We start from the raw sequence: 19,429 nt of genomic DNA, 5'->3' as shown, positions 1-19,429 counted from the left end.
GGGGGAACATTCACCGAAAATAGCAGATCTACAAGCTGACAACGAGACTTGACAGAGCAAATGTCAAGTTTGTCAAGTTTACTAAGTATTGAGGGTTTATAAGTGGTTAAATCATACATGGGCAACTGGCGGCCCAGGGGCCACATGCGGCCCCCACCTTCACTTAATGCGGCCCGCAGGATAATATCAGAATACAGATATATTATTGATTTCAGCTGTTACAATTCCAAACATGCAAACATGACCTGCTTTAATTACTTCAGTCTATATTAGTAGCTTAATGACTAGCTTAATTCTATTTTCTTTTTTATGTCCAATGTATTGTAAGTTCATAAAGTTAACATAAGAATAACTAAATGCATTTGAAAAAAAAAAAAGATCTGGACTCAAAAATAGCAAAAATAGCAGATCTACAAGCTCAAAACGTGTCGCGTTTTGAGCTTGTAGATCGGCTATTTTTGCTACTTTTGTGTGACATAGAATGGACGAAAAAAGTTAAAATACGGAGAAGAGGTGTATATGCAATGTGGCCCTCTGGAGTGAGTGTGGAAATATAGTGGCCCTCTACATCATCAAAGGTGCATCACCCCTGGGTTAAATGTCTGGAAAATACATTTCAAAATGAATCCAATATATAAAAGAAAGCGTGTAAATAAACCAAATAAACAAAGAAAAACATCAATTTACACAACACTGACGAAAGTGCTGTCAAACAGGTCTATATAAGCTATGAAAAGGTGGACATCTACAACACAATGTTATACAATGTGGTTGGGGGGGTCCCTGCTAGATCTCTCTCTCTCTCTCATCTAAGGGGTTTCTCTCCTGTTTAATTATTAGGCTAGGTAAGTAGGTTCACTAATAGTTTTTTGGTTCTTTCTGTTGGTCAGGGGTTTGAGTCCGCTTAAGGCATCCTGGATTATTTCTATTCTGTGGTCTCTGTCTCCCTCAAGTGGACCGAATGAGCAACAGGCCTGTGTGTGTCCCTGAGGAATAAGTCACATAACAGGACAATAATCAGCCACTCAGTACAATTCTATGTACACTGTGGGTTCATATTTAGTGTGTTATTTAAATTGCCAGTGTACCCTTGGCAACATCAGTTTATAACTTAATTTTCAACATCAACAACAAAGTCAACAAAGTCCAGAGTTAACAAGCGCCCTAGGGAGACCTGACAGAATGTGTTTCATTTGCAACCAGTATGACGCGTGGTGCAACCAGTGTGACGCCGTCTGTTAAGGGGTCTATTGGGCAGCTGCAGTTCATCGTTCTAACGGACCTCCTCGAGTAGCGGCGCTGTCTCAAAAGTGGGCGTGAAAATGTGTAGTTCCCGTAATGTGAGTACTTTTCCCACCACTTCCGGCTCCACCACTCCACCTCCGGAGGCCTCAGATAGTGACGTATGTGACCTCTCCTTGTCGTTCATCACGTGCTCCTTGACAGAGGGGAGGAAGCTGGAAGTGAATGACAACACCATGGTGATCCTACTCACTAAGTTACCTGAGGCTCAATGTCCTGCTGTAAGTACTGCTACTGTTTGTCTAATATCACTTACAGACATGCATAATAATAATGTCATTTATGCACATAACAGAATTACATTTACAGTGCAGATCACAGCTGAATAAAGTCATCAGTCAGTTTGATTAAACGTCCCATGGTAGCCCTAGAATGGCTGTGATATCACATACATGTAATGTATCCCGTATAAACAGCTAGCTGTAGAATACAACTCTCGTAGACGTATTTATGATTCTGACGTTTTCAATCTACGAGAGTTGTAGGGTTCACCCCCCATGGAGACAGGGACTTTCAGCACTATACCCCGTAGACACTCCAAACATGTACAAATTGAAAATAAAGGTGCTTACCCCCCAAGCTCCAAATGTGAACTCTCGCTACGGGGTAGTAGTTTAATGTAATAATCCATATCTTTCAATAAAGAAGTGTTTTAATGCCGTATGTGGCCGAACGCCATTTTTTCACCCTCGTTTACTTCCTGTTTACATTGAGTGTAATTCTGGGTTTCACCAGATGGGCGCGTCACTACCGCCATTGCGAACTTCCGACAGAATCGGCCACAGACGGCATTAAAACACTTCTTTATTGAAAGATATGGATTATTACATTAAATTACTACCGCGTAGCGAGAGTTAACATTTGGGGCTTGGGGGGTAAGCACCTTTATTTTCAGTTTGTACATGTTTGGAGTGTCTACGGGGGTATAGTGCTGAAAGTCCCTGTGTCCATGGGGGGTGAACCCTACAACTCCCGTAGATTGAAAACGTCTGAATCATAAATACGTCTACGAGAGTTGTATTCTACAGCTATACACAGCCAGAGAGATCACCCCCGGGTAGCATACTCATCGTGGCGGTATATTTAAAGTTGTGGGGCTGCGTTAGCCTTAGATCAAGGCTATCGTAGATTAATTTAATTAATTTAATATCGATATTTAATCGATTTTGACATCTACGAGAGTCTTAGCGTCCCCCCCCCGTTTTGCCCTAGAATGTCACCAGTAAAGCCCGTACTTCTCCAAACATGTACAAATGCAAAATATAAGGTGCTTACCCGCTTTGCCCCAAATGTTACCTAGGTGTACGGCGTGATTGTGCAATGTATTAGTCCATATTTTACAATAAATAAGTGGTTTAATCCCGTCTGTGGCCGAACACCATTTTTCCCCCTCGTTTGCTTTCTGTTTACATTGAGCGTAATTCCGGTTTTCACCGGATGCGCCCCCCGTCACTATCACCTAATGGGAATTTAAGAATCGGCCACAGACGGGATTAAAACACTTCTTTATTGAAATATATGGACTAATAATTGCACAAAGACTCCGGACCGCTAGTTAACATTTGGTGCAAGTGGGTAAGCACCTTATATTTTGCATTTGTACAGAAATACGGGCTTTACTGGTGACATTCCAGGGCAAACTGAGGGTGGGGGTGTGATAATGTCAGAGGAACATTATACATGATCTAAATGTATAAGATCTAATAACAATGTGATAATGTCAGAGGAACATTGTTTGATCACTGTCTGTCACTCATAAGTTGTTGTAACTCTGAACATAACGGATGTCGCATTGCAATGCTTCACACAGTCCACCGGGGGGAGCTGTTCACCAGCAGTAGAAGCTGCCTGCAGCACTGCAGACAGAGCTGTTTATTGTGATGTGAGCAGTCGCTCTATCCCAATGGTTCTCAAAGTGGGGTCCGGGGACCCCTCGAGGGGGTTCCAGGGGGTCTCAGCAAAATCAGTCCATATAGCATAACAATCCGTGTTAAAATCAGTTTAACCCTATGTACATAAGCTGTTTTGAAAGTAGCCGATCTACAAGCTCACAACACTTATTAATTTGGCTATTTTCCAACAATGTTTAAAAAAAATTGAAAACATTTGAATATTTTTTAAACGTTTTTACAACACAAATCTCGTATGGGGTGTCCCTGGTACAAAATATATTCAGATGGCGATCTGCGACCAAATACAAAGTGATGTGGGGGTTCCAGGGGGCACGGTGGCGCAGTCGGTAGCGCTGTCGCCTCACAGCTAGAAGGTCCTGGGTTTGATTCCCGCCGGGGACACTGTGGGCGCTGGGGGCGTGTCCTCTCCTCCGTGTCATCAGTGCCCATATTAGGTGGGGTTGGCGAAAGGGCCTTTCTGTGTGGAGTTTGCATGTTCTCCCCGTGTCCCCTAGGGTAGTCAATACCCTCACAAAAACATGCGGTAATCCTGGTCTCTATACTGCCTCCCCCTGGTCAGCCGGGGCGCCTGATGGAGGGGAAAGGAACTGGTTGGAATAACGTGTTCCTTCCACGCGCTACGTCTAACCAGGGAAACTCTCCCCCTGTCAGGTGATAAGAAGGCTTGTTAGCTCTCGTGCATTGAAGGAGGCATGAGCTCGGCTCTGGGCTCTCCCTAGGCTGGCAGAGGGAGTGTAGCTCCCATGATTACTTAGAAACAATTGGCACTGGGTGAAAAATCGTGGGATAAAATAAAATAAAAAAAAGGTGAGAACCACAGAGTGCTCTACCCTGAAGCAAACAGGCCGTGGTGTTTAGTGCAAAAACACACAGCTTTACCTTGCGTCAACAGGGCTGCTGCTGTTCTCTGGCACTGGCAGCACAAACCCATAACCATGTATTCAGTGATGTCTGCAGGTTTTCACTCAATCCCAGAGCTTCCAATATTGATGTAATATTGATTTGTCGCCCCGCACTGCTGTTGTTTGTTATTGCTTTTTATCCCTTTTTTTAATCCCCAATTTAGTTGTTACGCCAATTAATTCCTCCCCAGTCCCCCCACACACACATTTCTGTGTAGTTGTCACTGCTGTTGTATCCTACTGACGTACCTGCCAGTGAGGAGCCCCCATCGGGGGGGACGTAGAGCCTATTGTCCTACCCGTCCCGCCCAACACTACCCCCCCCCCCTGACAGGTGCCCCCCCCTGACAGGTGCCCCCCCCCCAGCCCACAGGAGTATGTCTAGACTGATGATAGGTTCTTGGTTTACCTATGATCCTAGATTCTATTTCTATGCATTTGATGTATTACCTCGTATTTACCTTGTATTAGTCGACCTGGATTAAGAACGTCTGCTAAATGGCTAAATCAGGGGTCTTCAACGTTTTCAGGCCAAGGACCCCCTAGCTGAGAGAGAGATGAAGCAGGAACCCCCTCCTCTATATTGTATAAGATTGTGTTTCAGATTCAACTTTTTTTTGTTTACGTGGCCTTCTCTTTTTTCCCTCTACACCTATACCTCTTTGCCAAAAATAGCAGATCTACAAGCTCACAACGCCTCGCAGCGCGAGGCGTTGTGAGCTTGTAGATCTGCTATTTTTAGCTAAAGTTCTCCTCAGAAAAGGGATGCTATAGGGTTCAAGTGGTTACGGTAAAAATAAAACATATCACACAAAGATTTGGTGGACCCCCTGTTGTAACTCTGAGGACCCCCTAGGGGTCCCGGACCCCCTGTTGAAGACCCCTGGCCTAAATTGTAAATTGTACGTGCAGTGACAAATATCCCCCCCCCAGCCATCCGGCTTCCTTTCCCCCGAACACGGGCCAATTGTGTCCCGTATAGACGCTTGATTAAGCCAGATGAACTGCGGTGGATTCGAATCCCCAGCCTCTGCAGTGGTGGGCGGGCACTTTACCCAGCACTGCTGTTAACCCTATGTAAAGGTTAACCATGAACCATGACCAGCAGTGGTGTAAAGTAACTAAGTACATGTACTGAAAAGGCCCTCCTTAAAGGCCTCACCGTGGATTTGTCGGGCTTCTTCCTCACGGAAGACACAGGCTGGGGCACTAACCCATACTGCTACTACAATTATATGAAAACTTAAGTTACTAGTTCATTTGTAGATTTTGATTATTATTACAAAACACACTAACCGCTTCAGCCGCAATCTAGGAAGCCGTAGTAAAAAAAAAGAGGAAAAAACAGCGCGTTCTCTGTTGAGATTACTTCAGCTGTATACATATTCTGGCCATTTGAAAATAGCTTGTAGATCGGCTATTTTCAAAAGATTTGTTAATGTATTTTGAACTTGTGAAACGGGACATGCTGCACAATGAGTACTTTTACTTTTGGTTCTTTAAATATATTATAATGCCGATACTTTTGTACTTTGTAAGTACATTTTGAATACGAGACTTGTAACAGAGTATGTCTACATTGCAGTATTGATACTTTTACTTAAGTAAAACATGCGAGTACTTCCATCACTGATGACCATGATGAAGGGACAGACAGAGACAGACAGACGTCTTCTAACTGTACTTTTGCATCAAAGTAACTGCATACATGTCTCACTGTGCATACACATGGATTAAAGTTCTCAGTCGCCATGACTGATTTCAGTCATTTTGATTCCATAGAAGCCAGCATGTCTTCTATAGAAGTATGTTGCACAGCTAAAATAGCTGATCTACAAGCTCTCAGTGCATCACAGACACATTGAGATCAGTCGTGAGATTTTATTTTGCTTTAATCCATGCATACATGTCTCACTGTGCATACATGTCTCACTGTGCATACATGTCTCACTGTGCATACATGTCTCACTGTGCATACATGTCTCACTGTGCGTACATGTCTCACTGTGCGTACATGTCTCACTGTGCATACATGTCTCACTGTGCATACATGTCTCACTGTGCATACATGTCTCACTGTGCATACATGTCTCACTGTGCATACATGTCTCACTGTGCATACATGTCTCACTGTGCATACATGTCTCACTGTGCATACATGTCTCACTGTGCGTACATGTCTCACTGTGCATACATGTCTCACTGTGCGTACATGTCTCACTGTGCTGTGTCCTCCTCCCTGGCAGCTGTGTCACAGCGTGGTGGACGGGCTGTGCGGGCGGGAGGGCCCTCGCCTGGCAGACTACAGCGCCACCTGGAGCTTGGAGGAGTGGCTGCAGCTGCTGGAGTCTCTGTCGTCCTTCTTCCGCCTGGCCGTGGGGAACACCAGCTCTGAGGAGGAGGTCAGACAGTCTCACTGACCCTTCTATGTTGTCACTTTCACATAGGGGGGTGTAACTGTTAAAGGAGTAGTTCACCCAAAAAAATGACTTATTTTCTATCAATTACACACCCCATGAAGCCTTGAATTCATGGAGATTTCTTTGTTTTTGTCGCATTCCTGAGACAATAATTTGATTACCGGGTGGAAAGATGCTAATGTATCCGGTAGGAGACTCAAAGGAGCCTCTTTGAGTCTCCTACCGGAAATACACCCGTTCATCAAATTATTGGTTTAGGAATGCGACAAAAACAAAAAAGATCTCCATGAATTCAAGGCTTCATGGGGTGTGTAATTGATAGAAAATAATAAGTCACTTTTTGGGTGAACTACTCCTTTAATCGATCTAATCAATGTATGTAATTGATTTTAAAGAATTGCTAAAATAGACGATCTACAAGCTCACAACGCATCGCCATGCCACATGTTGTGAGCTTGTTGATACAGTATAATGTATATACACATAATATGGATGTGTGCTCTATTATGATGCCCCTCAGCATGCCATTCAAACTTGGTGTTGATTGGAGGTTGCGTTCATGATATATGGCTTTTTTTCCCTCTAATTTTGGATGCCAAATTACAGGCAAACATTATGAAATATCAAACCCCTGCTTGACAGTCACTGTTACATTCATCATTTGTACCCAATTTGGTGAAAATCATGTTTCTGGAACTAACAGTTTCTGCAACAAACCGTTTCTGCAATAAACGGTGACATTTGTAAAGATTTGTGGCTCCGCTATGGGTCTAAAAGACAAATGGCTTCTGGCTCTGTGGTGTTTACAGAGTTTACCATCAGAGGCAGTGAGCCTGCTCACAGAAATGCATGATATTTAGTTTTGTTCTGAGTTTAAAACAATTGAAGACCGTAATAAAAAAGTTGTTAGACAATTTAAATGATAACAATAAAGAGGAACGCATCTGTGTGACCACTTTAACCACTATCTTACACTTTGGCTATTCAAAAATAGCAGATATACAAGCTCATAGCGCGGCACCGAGTGCCGCGCTGTGAGCTTGTAGATCTGCTATTTTATTTTAAATCATGCAAAATGTGTGCAAATGTTTGAATATATATACATATGTTTTAAAGTGGACATTTTTAACTAAAATCTTTGCTTCTGGGGGGTCCCTGGAACAACATATTTTGAGATGGGGGTCCGCGGCCAAATACATTTCATTTTGGGGGTCCTTGACATGAAAAAGTTTGATAACCACTGATATTATAGCAACATACGTTTTTTTCCTAGGATTTAGAGGACATTTGTAGAATCCCCCAGAAGCAGAAGATTTGAGTTACAAATGTTCGCTTTTTAAAAAGAAATATATATATTCAAAGATTTGCACAAAAATAGCAGATCTACAAGCTATGTGCGCTATGTGTGCTATGTACGCTATGTGCGCTATGTGCGTGCGTGAGTGCGTGCGTGCGTACGTGCGTGCGTGCGTGCGTGCGTGCGTGCGTGCGTGCATGCGTGCGTGTGTGTGTGCGCGTGTGTTTGTGTGCGTGTGTGTGTGTGCGTGCGCTCATGGCGTGTGTTGCTGTGCTGTGTGAACTATAGGTGCTGGCAGTGCTGGCAGATGTGTCCAGTGGCCACCGGGAGGCGCTGCTGGCCGTGCTGAAGGCCAGACAGGAGGAGTTGTGCCAGGCTCTGCTGGACAGAACCAACAGCATCTCCAGCACCACGCTGCAGGACTTTGACTGGCAGCTCAAGGTACAACCTCACCTCACCTCACCTCACTCTGGATCTATGTTGTCCAAGTGTTGATTTTCACATCAAAAATTGATTCCGTTTATAGTTAAATAAAAAAACATCACATGGATGCACCTATAGGACGTATCATCAGTGTTGTAGCGTGCGGTCGTCGGGTGTTTCGGGTCTCGCGACAACATACACCCTCGCCCAGGTGACCCAGCCGGGGTTGATCAAGCCCCGACTTACGTCCCAGTAGCTATACCCACGGTCAGTCGTCTGAGGGAAACTCAGGGCCCCTCAGTCCGCTTCTCCGGAACTACTCTGCCAGGACTTGGGGAGGCTCTGGCACATGGAGGGACTCCATGTGCAGATCTACAAGCTCAGATCTACAAGCTCAAATAGCAGATCTACAAGCTCATAGCGCGGCACAGAGTGCCGCGCTATGAGCTTGTAGATCTGCTATTTTTGAAAAATCGAAAACATTTGTGCAAATCTTTGAATATATATATTTTTCAAGCGAACATTTGTAACTCAAATCTTTGCTTCTGGGGGTCCCTGGAACAAAATATTTTGAGATGGGGGTCCACGGCCAAATGCATATAATGTTGCTGTCCTTGACATGAAACAGTTTGAGAACCACTGATATAGAAACATACGTTTTTTCAAAAAACTGTTAGGATTTAGAAGACATTCTACATTCGTACAATCGGAACCTCAGGCCTCAATGGGTTAAAGGGATAGTTCACCCCAAAAGTTACTTATTTTCTATCAATACATTGTCGCATTCCTAAGCCAATAATTTGATGACCGGCGGGAAGATGCTAATGTCTCCGGTAGGAGACACAAAGTTGACGCTTTGAGTCTCCTACTGGAACCGCTGCCGTCATCAAATTATTGGCTAAGGAATGCGACAAAAACAAAAGAATCTCCATGAATTCATGGCTTCATGGAGTGTGTAATTGATAGGAAAACAATCATTTTGAGGGTGAACTATCCCTTTTTAACTCATTCACTGCCAGAACTTTTTTATTTTTGCGTTTGACAAACTGCCAGAGATTTTTCATAGAAAAAAAAGAGCCAAGATACAAAATGTTTAAGTTTTAAGTTAACGAGGAAGTGGATTGGAGTCTAGATCTTCAACAAATCATATCTCCTTGGTCTTTAGGTTAAAAATTAAATAAATAAATAAGAAAAAAAAAAAAAAAATTAAAAGTCGTTTTAGTCGTTCTTGGCAGTGGGGGCTTAAAGGACAAAAGTCGTTCTAGGCAGTGAATGAGTTAAAGGGCCGTATCGTCATTACATTTCATCTTCGGCCGTATATACGACAATGTTTCTCCTTAACCATTGGAACCCTTGTGTTCTGTGGCAAATGTTCACCGGAAAATTGCAAATCTACAAGCTCACAACACATTACAACACCACACGTTCTATGCTTGCAGATCAGGCAAATAATATTGTTGTTTATTGTTTATTAACTCATTCACTGCTAGACTTATTTCTGGCTGCGTTTGCCCACTGCCAGAGATTTTTCATTGTAAAAATAAAAGTACACAGGAGCCGAGATACAGAATTTTTAAGTAATAAGTTAACCAGGAAGTGGATAGGAGTCTAGATCTTCAAAAAATGATATCTCCTTGGTCTATGTTTTTTACGTTCTTGGCAATATTGGTAATTGGAAATAATTACGTTTTTGGCAGGGAATGAGTTAAGGATCCCCATTAGTCTACAGACACCGTAGTGGAGACTATTCTTCCTGGGGTCCAGGCAAAAAAAATGCAGTACAGCATGGTCAATGTTAGTGAACAAAATTGACATTAAAAGTAAAATAAGAATACGTTTCCTTTCTGATTATTGCTTCCTAAGGGCGCGCTCCCACCAAGAGTTGGCTGGCCGCTGTTTGCAGAATCTGCCAATGCATTGTCAATGCAAATGCGATTTTTCCGCTAGTCGCGCAGACCTTGCGTTTATCTGCTCTCCGCGACTAAGCATAAAACTGCTGGAGGCAGGCGCTGATTTTCTCCCTCTGTCCAATCGGGTGAGTCGAAGGCGGACCGTCTCAAGACTCAGGAAGCAACATGGTGCTCAAGGCAGCAGGCACAGGCGGTGTGGGCTACGGGGAGGCTCCTGAAAGTGAGTGACAGGCGCGACACTCCCGTTTTTTAGAATCCGCTGGCTGCAAAAAACTGTGGCCGCGCACAACCTGCGTTTAACAGCGGCCAGCCAACTCTTGGTGAGAGCGCGCCCTTAAGTTTCTTTTTGAAACCAAATGTATTTCTAGTTAGAGTCAAATGTGGGGGGAGAGTATTCCAGTATGCACTGGCTCTGTACATTACTGTTTTCTTAAGTGCATTGGTTCTGGGCAGAGGTAAAGTGAAGTGACAGCTTTAAGCCTTAGTGCCTGTCTAGTTTTATAACCATGTCTATCATTTGCAGGTAATAGCTGTAAAAATAGATTTGGTGTTGAAGGTGGGGGGGGGGGGGGGAATAGGAGGGGACCAAAGTGTTATATAGACTCCTCCAAATCAATATGCATTTCAAAATCTATCTATAGCTGTGTCTGTCTGTGCATGTCTGCCTCTCGATATGCCCAAATATGGAGCTCCTCACCAGGTGGTGTAAAGTGACTAAGTACATTTACTCAAGTATGTACCTAAGTACAGTTTTGAGGTACTTTTACTTTGCTGGAGTATTTCCAGTTTTCAGTACTTTTACTTCTACTCCACTACATCTCAGAGGCAAATATTGTACTTTTACTCCACTTCAATTATTTGAACTTTAGTTACAGTAGTAGTTGCTTTGTAGATTTGGATTATTATTTCTAAACATACCCATTTCAGCCCTATATACATTTCGGCCATTTGAAAATAGCAGATCTACAAGCTCGCAATAAGTTAGCTTGTAGATCTTCGGCCATTTTGAAAATAGCCGATCTACAAGCTCACAATGCAAATTGAATTCTGGACTTTTACTTGTAACAGAGTATATCTGCATTGCAGTATTGATACTTTTACTTAAGGGGGGGGGGGTTGGTTTGGCCAATCATAGCCTGCCCTCTAAGCACCCTAACAAAGGGTACGGCACTAGTTCATTGAAATGCAACCATAAAATTAATCACCTGTAAGCCCATTTCATTTGACTGTTAAATTGTCTTCTTGATTTTATTGGCTGTTTTTTATTCCCATTATTAGCCCCGCGGACAGACTGCATCTCCTTCTCCTCCTCCTCCTCCTAGAGATAGATGTTACCTACTGTATACTCACTTTAACCCATTAAGACCTGAGATGATACTTAGAAATGTTTTCTAAATCCTAAGAAAATAAATCAAGATTTTTCAAAAACAGCAGATCTACAAGCATCTGTGTGTCATTTTTAGATTTCTTTGGCTATTCAAAAATAGCAGATCTACAAGCTCATAGCGCGGCACCGAGTGCCGCGCTACGAGCTTGTAGATCTGCTATTTTTGAAAAATCGTGAAAAATGTGTGCAAATCTTTGAATATATATATTCTTAAAGTGATTTTCTTTTTACTCAAATCTTTGCTTCTGAATCCTAACAGTTTTTTGTATTGCTATAATTGTTGCTATAATATCAGTGGTTCTCAATGATATGATACGTATTTGTCCACGAACCCCCTCCATCTCAAAATATGTCGTTCCAGGGACCCCCCAGAAGCAAATATTAGAGTTAAAGATGTATATATATATATATATAAGATTTGCACACATTTTTCACGATTTCTTAAAAAGAAATAGCAGATCTACAAGCTCATAGCGCGGCACTCGGCGACGCGCTTTGAGCTTGTAGATCTGCTATTTTTTGAATAGCCCAAAGAAATCTTAAGATGACACACAGATGCGTTCCCGGTCTTAATGGGTTAAGGCGTAGAATTATATTACATATTATTATTAGATTTATGGCGCCCAGGCTGGCCTGTACATCACCGTGTTAGTCTAGAATCCTACACTGTCCTGTCCTGACTCCTCCTCAGCAGTGGTGGAAAGTAACTAAGTACATTTACTCAAGTACTGTACTTAAGTACAGTTTGGAGGTATTTTTTTTAACTTATACTGGAGTATTTCCAATTTTCAATAATGTAACTTTTTCTCCTCTACACTCTCAGAGGCAAATATCGTACTTTTACTCCACTACAATTATTTGAAATCTTTTAGTTACTTTCAGATATAAATTATTATATTATAAAACACACATTAACCACTTTAGCCCTATTTTATACATAGGCTATATTTGAAAGTAGCCGATCTACAAGCTCACAACGCGTCGCGACGTTGTCATCTGTCATTGTAGGCGTACATTTTCAAAAGTTTACAGTTTCTGTCTGTCTTACACCATCCTGTCTGTCTTACACCATCCTGTCTGTCTTACACCATCCTGTCTGTCTTACACCATCCTGTCTGTCTTAGACCGGGTGCAAAACGTTACCGATACACTCTGCTTGCAATCAAAAACCTGAATTTCCAGGGTGTCCATTTCAACATATCTCTCATGTTTCCACATGGCAGAGGACATCGCTGAGAGACTCATCATTGAGGTTTTAAAAAGAAAAGATACATTATTAACCCTTTAAGACCGGGAACGAATCTGTGTCATTTTTTGACTATATACTTTGACTATTCATAAATAGCAGATCTACAAGCTCATAGCACGGCACTCATGAGCTTGTAGATCTGCTATTAAAAAAAAAAAAAAAAACGTTAAAATGTGTGTAAATCTTTTAATATATATATATATATATTTTTTTTTTAAGCAAACATTTGTAACTCAAATCTTTGCTTCTGGAGGGATTCTACAAAAGTCTTCTAAATCCAGTTTCTTTGAAAATGTATTTGGCCGCGGACCCCCATCTCAAAATATTTTGTTACAGGGACCCCCAGAAGTTGTAACAGAGTTAAAAATGTTTGCTATATGTTTGCTAAAAATACCAAAAAATCAAAAAAATCACTAATTTTCAAAAATAGCAGATCTACAAGCTCATAGTGCCGCGCTATGAGCTTGTATATCTGCTGTTTTTGAATAGCCAAAGAAATCTAAAGTGACACAGATGCGTTCCCGCTCTTAAAGGGTTAAGCGTCTTTCAGCACCATGGAAGCGAGGAGAGCTGTGAGATATTTAAATACACATACATAAGACCAGCAGATACAGTATGTACGTGAGGTTAAGCATAAGGTAGTAAAGTATGTGCATGAGATTACTAGCATGAGGTGCAAAAACTACAGCAACCCCTCAGGGTCAATACCTCAAGGACTATACTCAACAACCTCCTCCAAGAGGTTTCGCATGCATGAGCTTGTAGATCTGCTATTTGTATTCTTTTTTTTTATCTTGAAAACATTTGGAATATTGTTTTAACATTTTAGCCAACATCTTGTGTGGGGGTCCCTGGCATACAATATTTTCAGGTGGGGGTCCACGGCCAAATGCATGTTTAACTTGACTTCAGGGACTTGCTGGCCACTGGGCAATTTGGGACAATTCCAGAACGGCCGCGCCATTCAATTTTTTTTTTTTTTATATTATTTTAGGATTATTACGGTCATTTCCGGGTCGCGCGGCCCAATTATTAGTTACGTTACTGTTTGGGCTGGGATGCTTTTCAGCAGTGGCGTAATTTACATAGGGTTGCTGGGTTAAACCCCCCCCCCCGTTGACAAAACGGTGGGCCGGTTCGGACCAAAATCCCAGGGCGGAATTTTGGTCCCAGCCCACCCCTGCTTGACTTGATGAAAATGTTTGAGAACCACAGCTTTATCTCTCCTTCCATTTTTCTCTCACCTTGGATAAAGGCGTTATATAAATGTACCATTTACTACTGTCTGTCATGACTCAGAGTGTCATTATTTATTAGAAAATCACGGTGGTTAAAACATGTAATCTCTCTCTCTCTCTCTCTGTGTTAGTCAATTCAAAGGGCTTTATTATTGGCATCTGAAAACACGTTTTACATTGCCAAAGTGGAACAAAACAAAATAATGTATGACATATTGAAAGGGAATAAAGAAATGTGTAAACAGAGCTGTGCTACATTACAACAATCTCTCTCTCTCTCTCTCTCTCTCTCTCTCTCTCTCTCTCTCTCTCTCTCTCTCTCTCTCTCTCTCTCTCTCTCTCTCTCTGCAAAAATGCAAAAATAGTGGCAGCAAAAGTAGGATAAATCTGCTACTAAATGTTTTTGGGGAGGAGCCTTTGAAGCATTGGTGAGAGCCAGAATTAGAGTGGATTTAGTTTTTTTATTCTCTCATGAATAATGTTGGTGAGTTCATTATCTCAGTGGTGTTTCAATGAGCCTCTCTGTTCTGTTGTGGAGGAGCATTTGGTTTTTAATTTGGTACTACCATAAGACCGGCAAAGATCTTTAGATGTCTTTGGCTATTCAAAAATAGCAGATATACAAGCTCATAGCGTGGCACTCTATGAGCTTGTATATCTGCTATTTTTTGTAAAATCGTGAACATGTGTGCAAATCTTTGAATATATATATATGTATATATATATATATTACTTTTTTATTGTTTTTATGATTTTTTTTTACTCAAATCTTTGCTTTTGAGGGGGTCCCTGGAACAAAACATTTTGAGACGGGGGTCCGCGGCCAAATACATATAGTTTTGGGGGTCCTTGACATGAAAATGTTTGAGAACCACTGATAATATTATTATAATAATAATAATAATAATAATAATAATAATAATAATAATAATAATAAACTTTATTTGTATAGCACCTTCATGAGATGAAATGCAGCTCAAAGTGCTTTACAGAGCAAGAATAAAGCACAAGTGCTTTACAGAAAATTACAAATAATTAAACAATAAAGCAAAAATATATAAATATTCAGCTATAGAGTTAGTGCCGAAGTGTCTTTGAGCAAGACACTAAACCCCTAACTGCTCCCGATGAGCACGTTGGTGCCTTCCATGGTTTGCTCCGGCATCGGTGTGTGAATGTGATGCACTTGTAAAGCACCTTTGGATAAAGGCGTTATATAAGTGCACCATTTACTGCTGTTATGTCATGACTGAGAGTGTCATTATTTATTAGAAAATAAAGGTGGTTAAAATGTTTTAAATATATGTCTCTCTCTCTCTCTCTGTCGCTCTCTGTGTCTCTCTCTCAGTTAGCGTTGTCCAGTGATAAGATCCAGTCCCTCCAGACTCCTCTGTTGAGTCTCAGTTTGGACGTGAGGGAGAACGGAGTCCTCCGGCCCGTTGTCATGGAGATGAGCAGAGACGAGCTCAACGGCCTCGTCAGCTCACTGGAGGCTGCCAACAAGGTAGCTGTCTGTCTGTCTGTCTGTCTGTCTGTCTGTCCCTGTCTCACAGTGTCACTATCACTCTGTCTCTCTCTGTCTCTCTCTCTCTCTCTCTCTCTCTCTCTCTCTCTCTCTATCTATGTATGGTGTGTACAGCACAGAGAGTGTGTCATTGGCACTCAGTCTCTACCTTAGCGTATAGCAGGGAGAAAATGCTGAGTCGTGTGCTCTGCCCTCTGGTGACTCATTGTGTTAAGAGCAGCCGCTGTGTTTATCCTTGTATGTCACCCAAATAACACACATTCACGCGCACACACACACACACACACACACACACACACACACACACACACACACACACACACACACACACACACACACACACACACACACACACACACACACACACACACACACACACACACACACACACACCTCAGCCCGTTGCCCGTTGCCCGTTGGTGCAAGGGTCCAAGAACCCTCAGGGTACCTTGAGGGGTAAAATAATACGTAAATGGATGCATTTATACAGCGCCTTTTATCCAAGGTGCTTTACTACGTGTATTACATTCACTCACACACACACACACACACACACACACACACACACACACACACACACACACACACACACACACACACACACACGGCAGAGGAAACCATGCAAGGCACCAACCTGCTCATCCGTAGCAGTTAGGGGTTCAGTGTCTTGCTCAAGGACACTTCGTCACTATAACTCAGGGAGAACCCCGGGATCGAACTGCGACCGCTCTATACCTCCTGAGCCATTGCCGCCACTAGGGGGGGTTCCAAATGTAGCCTTATGGGGGTCCTTGAAATTAAAAAGGTTTGAGACGTTCTGCTCGAGTGCACGTCATCACTATACAACACTAAAGTGTATCTTTAGTTTGATAACAGAATGCGTGTGGATTGGTAGTTCACAGGTTTTCAAAATGAGGGTGCTAGAGGGCAAATTGGAAAGGGGGAAAAAAGGCAAAAAAACTAAGAGAAAAAAGCCTGCTTCTCGGTTGTTCAATTAACCGACACAAGATTACGTTGGTTAGAGGTTGTAAAGATTACATTAAACACATTAAAAATGTGTAATGATTGTCTAATCCGTTGGTTCTCAAAATGGGGACCGGGGACCCCCACGGGTCCTTGGGGGGGGTTCCAGGGGGTCCCCAGCTAAATGTGTTAATATAGCATCACAATCATTTTAACCACTTTAACCTTTTATATTTTGGCAATTCAAAAATAGCAGATCTACAAGCTCATGGAACGGCACCGAGTGCCGCGCTATGAGCTTGTAGATCTGCTATTTTCTGAAGAATTGTGAACATTTGTGTAAATCTTTGAATGTAATACTTTTTTAAAGCGAACATTTGTAACTCAAATCTTTGCTTCTGGGGGGGTCCCTGGAACAAAATATTTTGACTTGGGGGTCCGCGGCCAACATATACTTTTGGGGGTCCTTCACATGAAAAAGTTTGAGCACCACTGATATAATCGTCACTGAAACGGCACGATTATTTTATGGCATGGATGATTGGCCAATGGGGATCCAGAACTCAAGCCTGCTTGAAGCTTGAGATTGTCGCATAGGGATGCTGCCAGTGGTGTAAAGTAACTAAGTACATTCACTCAAGTACTGTACTTAAGTACAATTTTGAGGTATTTTTACTTTACTGGAGTATTTCCAATTTTCAGTACTTTTACTTCTACTCCACTACATCTCAGAGGCAAATATTATACTTTTACTCCACTATACAATTATTTGACAACTTTAGTTACTAGTTACTTTGTAGATTTTGATTATTATTACAAAACATACATTAACCACTTCAGCCCTATATACATTTCGGCCATTTGAAAATAGCAGATCTGCAAGTAGAATTGTAGATCTGCTATTTTCAAACGATTTTTATAAATTGTATACATTTTGGAAAACTTGTGAAATGGGACATTCTGCAATACATAAAGAGTGCTTTGTACTTTAAGTACATTTTGATGTCAATACTTTTGTACTTTTACTCAAGTAAATTTTGAATTTCGCACTTTTACTTGTAACAGAGTATTGCCACATTGCAGTATTGATAGTTTTACTTAAGTAAAATATGTGAGTACTTTTTCCACCACTGGATGCCGCGCGTTGTGAGCTTTTATATCGGCTATTGCCACAATTTTTTGCACGACACCATTGATATAGGATTTAACCCATTAAGACCTGAAGCCGATTCTACAAAATGTCTTTTTTTTTTTGCATTTCTTCTAAAAAACAGTTTAAAAAAAAAAAGTTGTTACCATGTCAGTGGTTCTCAAACTTTTTCATGTCAAGGACCCCCAAAATGTATATGTATTTGGCCAAGGACCCCCATCTCAAAATATTTTGTTCCAGGGACCCCCAGAAGCAAAGATTTGCATTACAAATGTTTGCTTGAAAAAAAAATGAAATCTTAAGGCGGTTACACACCGGCGAATATGCGAATATACGCAAAATTCGGACTCGTTCCGAATAATTAAAAGACGCTTTTTTCGCTCCGCGAAACTGGTGTGGAAGCTTGCATTGACTTTATAAGGTTTTTAAAAAAAACGTATTATTCGCATGAAAAAAATCGCCCCGGTGTGTAAGGACCTTTAAGATTTGCACACATTTTTACGATTTCTCAAAAATAGCCAAAGTGTAAAATAATGCTTTTTAGCTCAAATCAAAAAAGATGCGGCACAGATGCGTTCCAGGTCTTGGGTTAAGTGGTTAATTGGTTCATTGATATATAATTTTCAGGGAGAACGGAACAAAACAGAACATCGGTTTCAGGTTTCAAATGTGTCTGCATCCGTTGTTCCTTCGGTCTGAAAGTCACAGCCTGGAGCGCGCCTTCAGTTTCACACTGGTGCACAGGACCAGTGTATAGGACAGTGCCTTACATGTACTTAAAGTATATTTACTTGAGTACTGGACATAAGTACATATTTTGAGTATCTGTACTTTACTTACAGTGAGTGCCGCGCTATGAGCTTGTAGATCTGCTAAAAAAAAAATAATCGTGAAAATATGTTTAAATATTTGAATATATATATTTTTTAAAGCGAACATTTATTTAATATTTTGTTCCAGGGACCCACCAGAAGCAAAGATTTCCCAAAAATATATGTATTCAAAGATTTTTCAAAAATAGCAGATCTACAAGCTCGTAGCGCTGCACTCGGTGCCGCGCTACGAGCTTGTACATCTGCTATTTTGGAATAGCCCAAAGTACAAAAATAAAGTAAAGTAAAAAATCCTCAAAATTGTACTTAAGTACTGTACTTGAGTAAATGTACTTAGTTACTTTACACCACTGGTATTGACTGATGTGTGTTTGTGTGTCTTCCCAGGTGGTGTTGCAGTTGAAATGACCTCTGACCCCACCGTGCACTACGGGGCCAAAAGACATCAGAGGAGGAACTGGCTGTTAAAATATCGCTGTAAAACACAGAAACCTTGTATCTCCATATTTCAACTTTTTTATGTTGTTTGTTTTTTTGTAAATGAATGCCCCTGCTTCTTTTTCGTACGAGAGTGTCACGCAAAAGCAGCGAAAGTACTTGTAGATCGGCTGTGTCTGTGGGTTTGATATATTGAACCAATGTTTTGGACATGGGGTCTCCACCTGACAGTGTGATGTGTTGTACAAATCACACCTTTATCATCTGTGTTTATCATCTGTTTTGATTTCTTTGGGCTATTAACAAAATAGCAGATCTACAAGCTCATGAGCTTGTATATCTGCTATTTTTGAAAAATAAATCGTGAAAATGTTTGTGTTTTAATGGATTTGGGGAAAAAAAATCTCTGCTTTCTGTTGCTTTTTGGCGAAAACAAACCTACATTCAACTGCCCATAACTATGGAACGCCTCGCGCTGC

At 41.5% G+C, this 19,429-nt stretch overlaps 2 protein-coding genes across 2 annotated transcripts in view; both read left to right on the top strand.

The window, feature by feature from the left end:
• LOC308074505 (heat shock protein beta-11-like) overlaps positions 1 to 19,429 on the top strand; it is a 150,189-nt gene that overhangs the window by 111,109 nt on the left and 19,651 nt on the right. The gene's annotated exons all lie outside the window — the stretch shown is intronic.
• Positions 1,448 to 19,320, top strand: commd8 (COMM domain containing 8). The gene is made up of 5 exons (XM_080413971.1): positions 1,448 to 1,523; positions 6,364 to 6,519; positions 8,123 to 8,275; positions 15,390 to 15,545; positions 18,900 to 19,320. The coding sequence occupies exons 1-5, from the start codon at positions 1,479 to 1,481 to the stop codon at positions 18,918 to 18,920; spliced, it is 531 nt and encodes a 176-aa protein (XP_080270097.1). The 5' UTR covers positions 1,448 to 1,478; the 3' UTR covers positions 18,921 to 19,320.

This window comes from Gymnoscopelus braueri (assembly GCF_963280865.1).
Source record: "Gymnoscopelus braueri genome assembly, chromosome: 19".
Classification (NCBI taxonomy): Eukaryota; Metazoa; Chordata; class Actinopteri; order Myctophiformes; family Myctophidae; genus Gymnoscopelus; species Gymnoscopelus braueri.
Note: the sequence above shows the minus strand (reverse complement) of the source record. Positions and strands in the feature narration are given on the sequence as shown.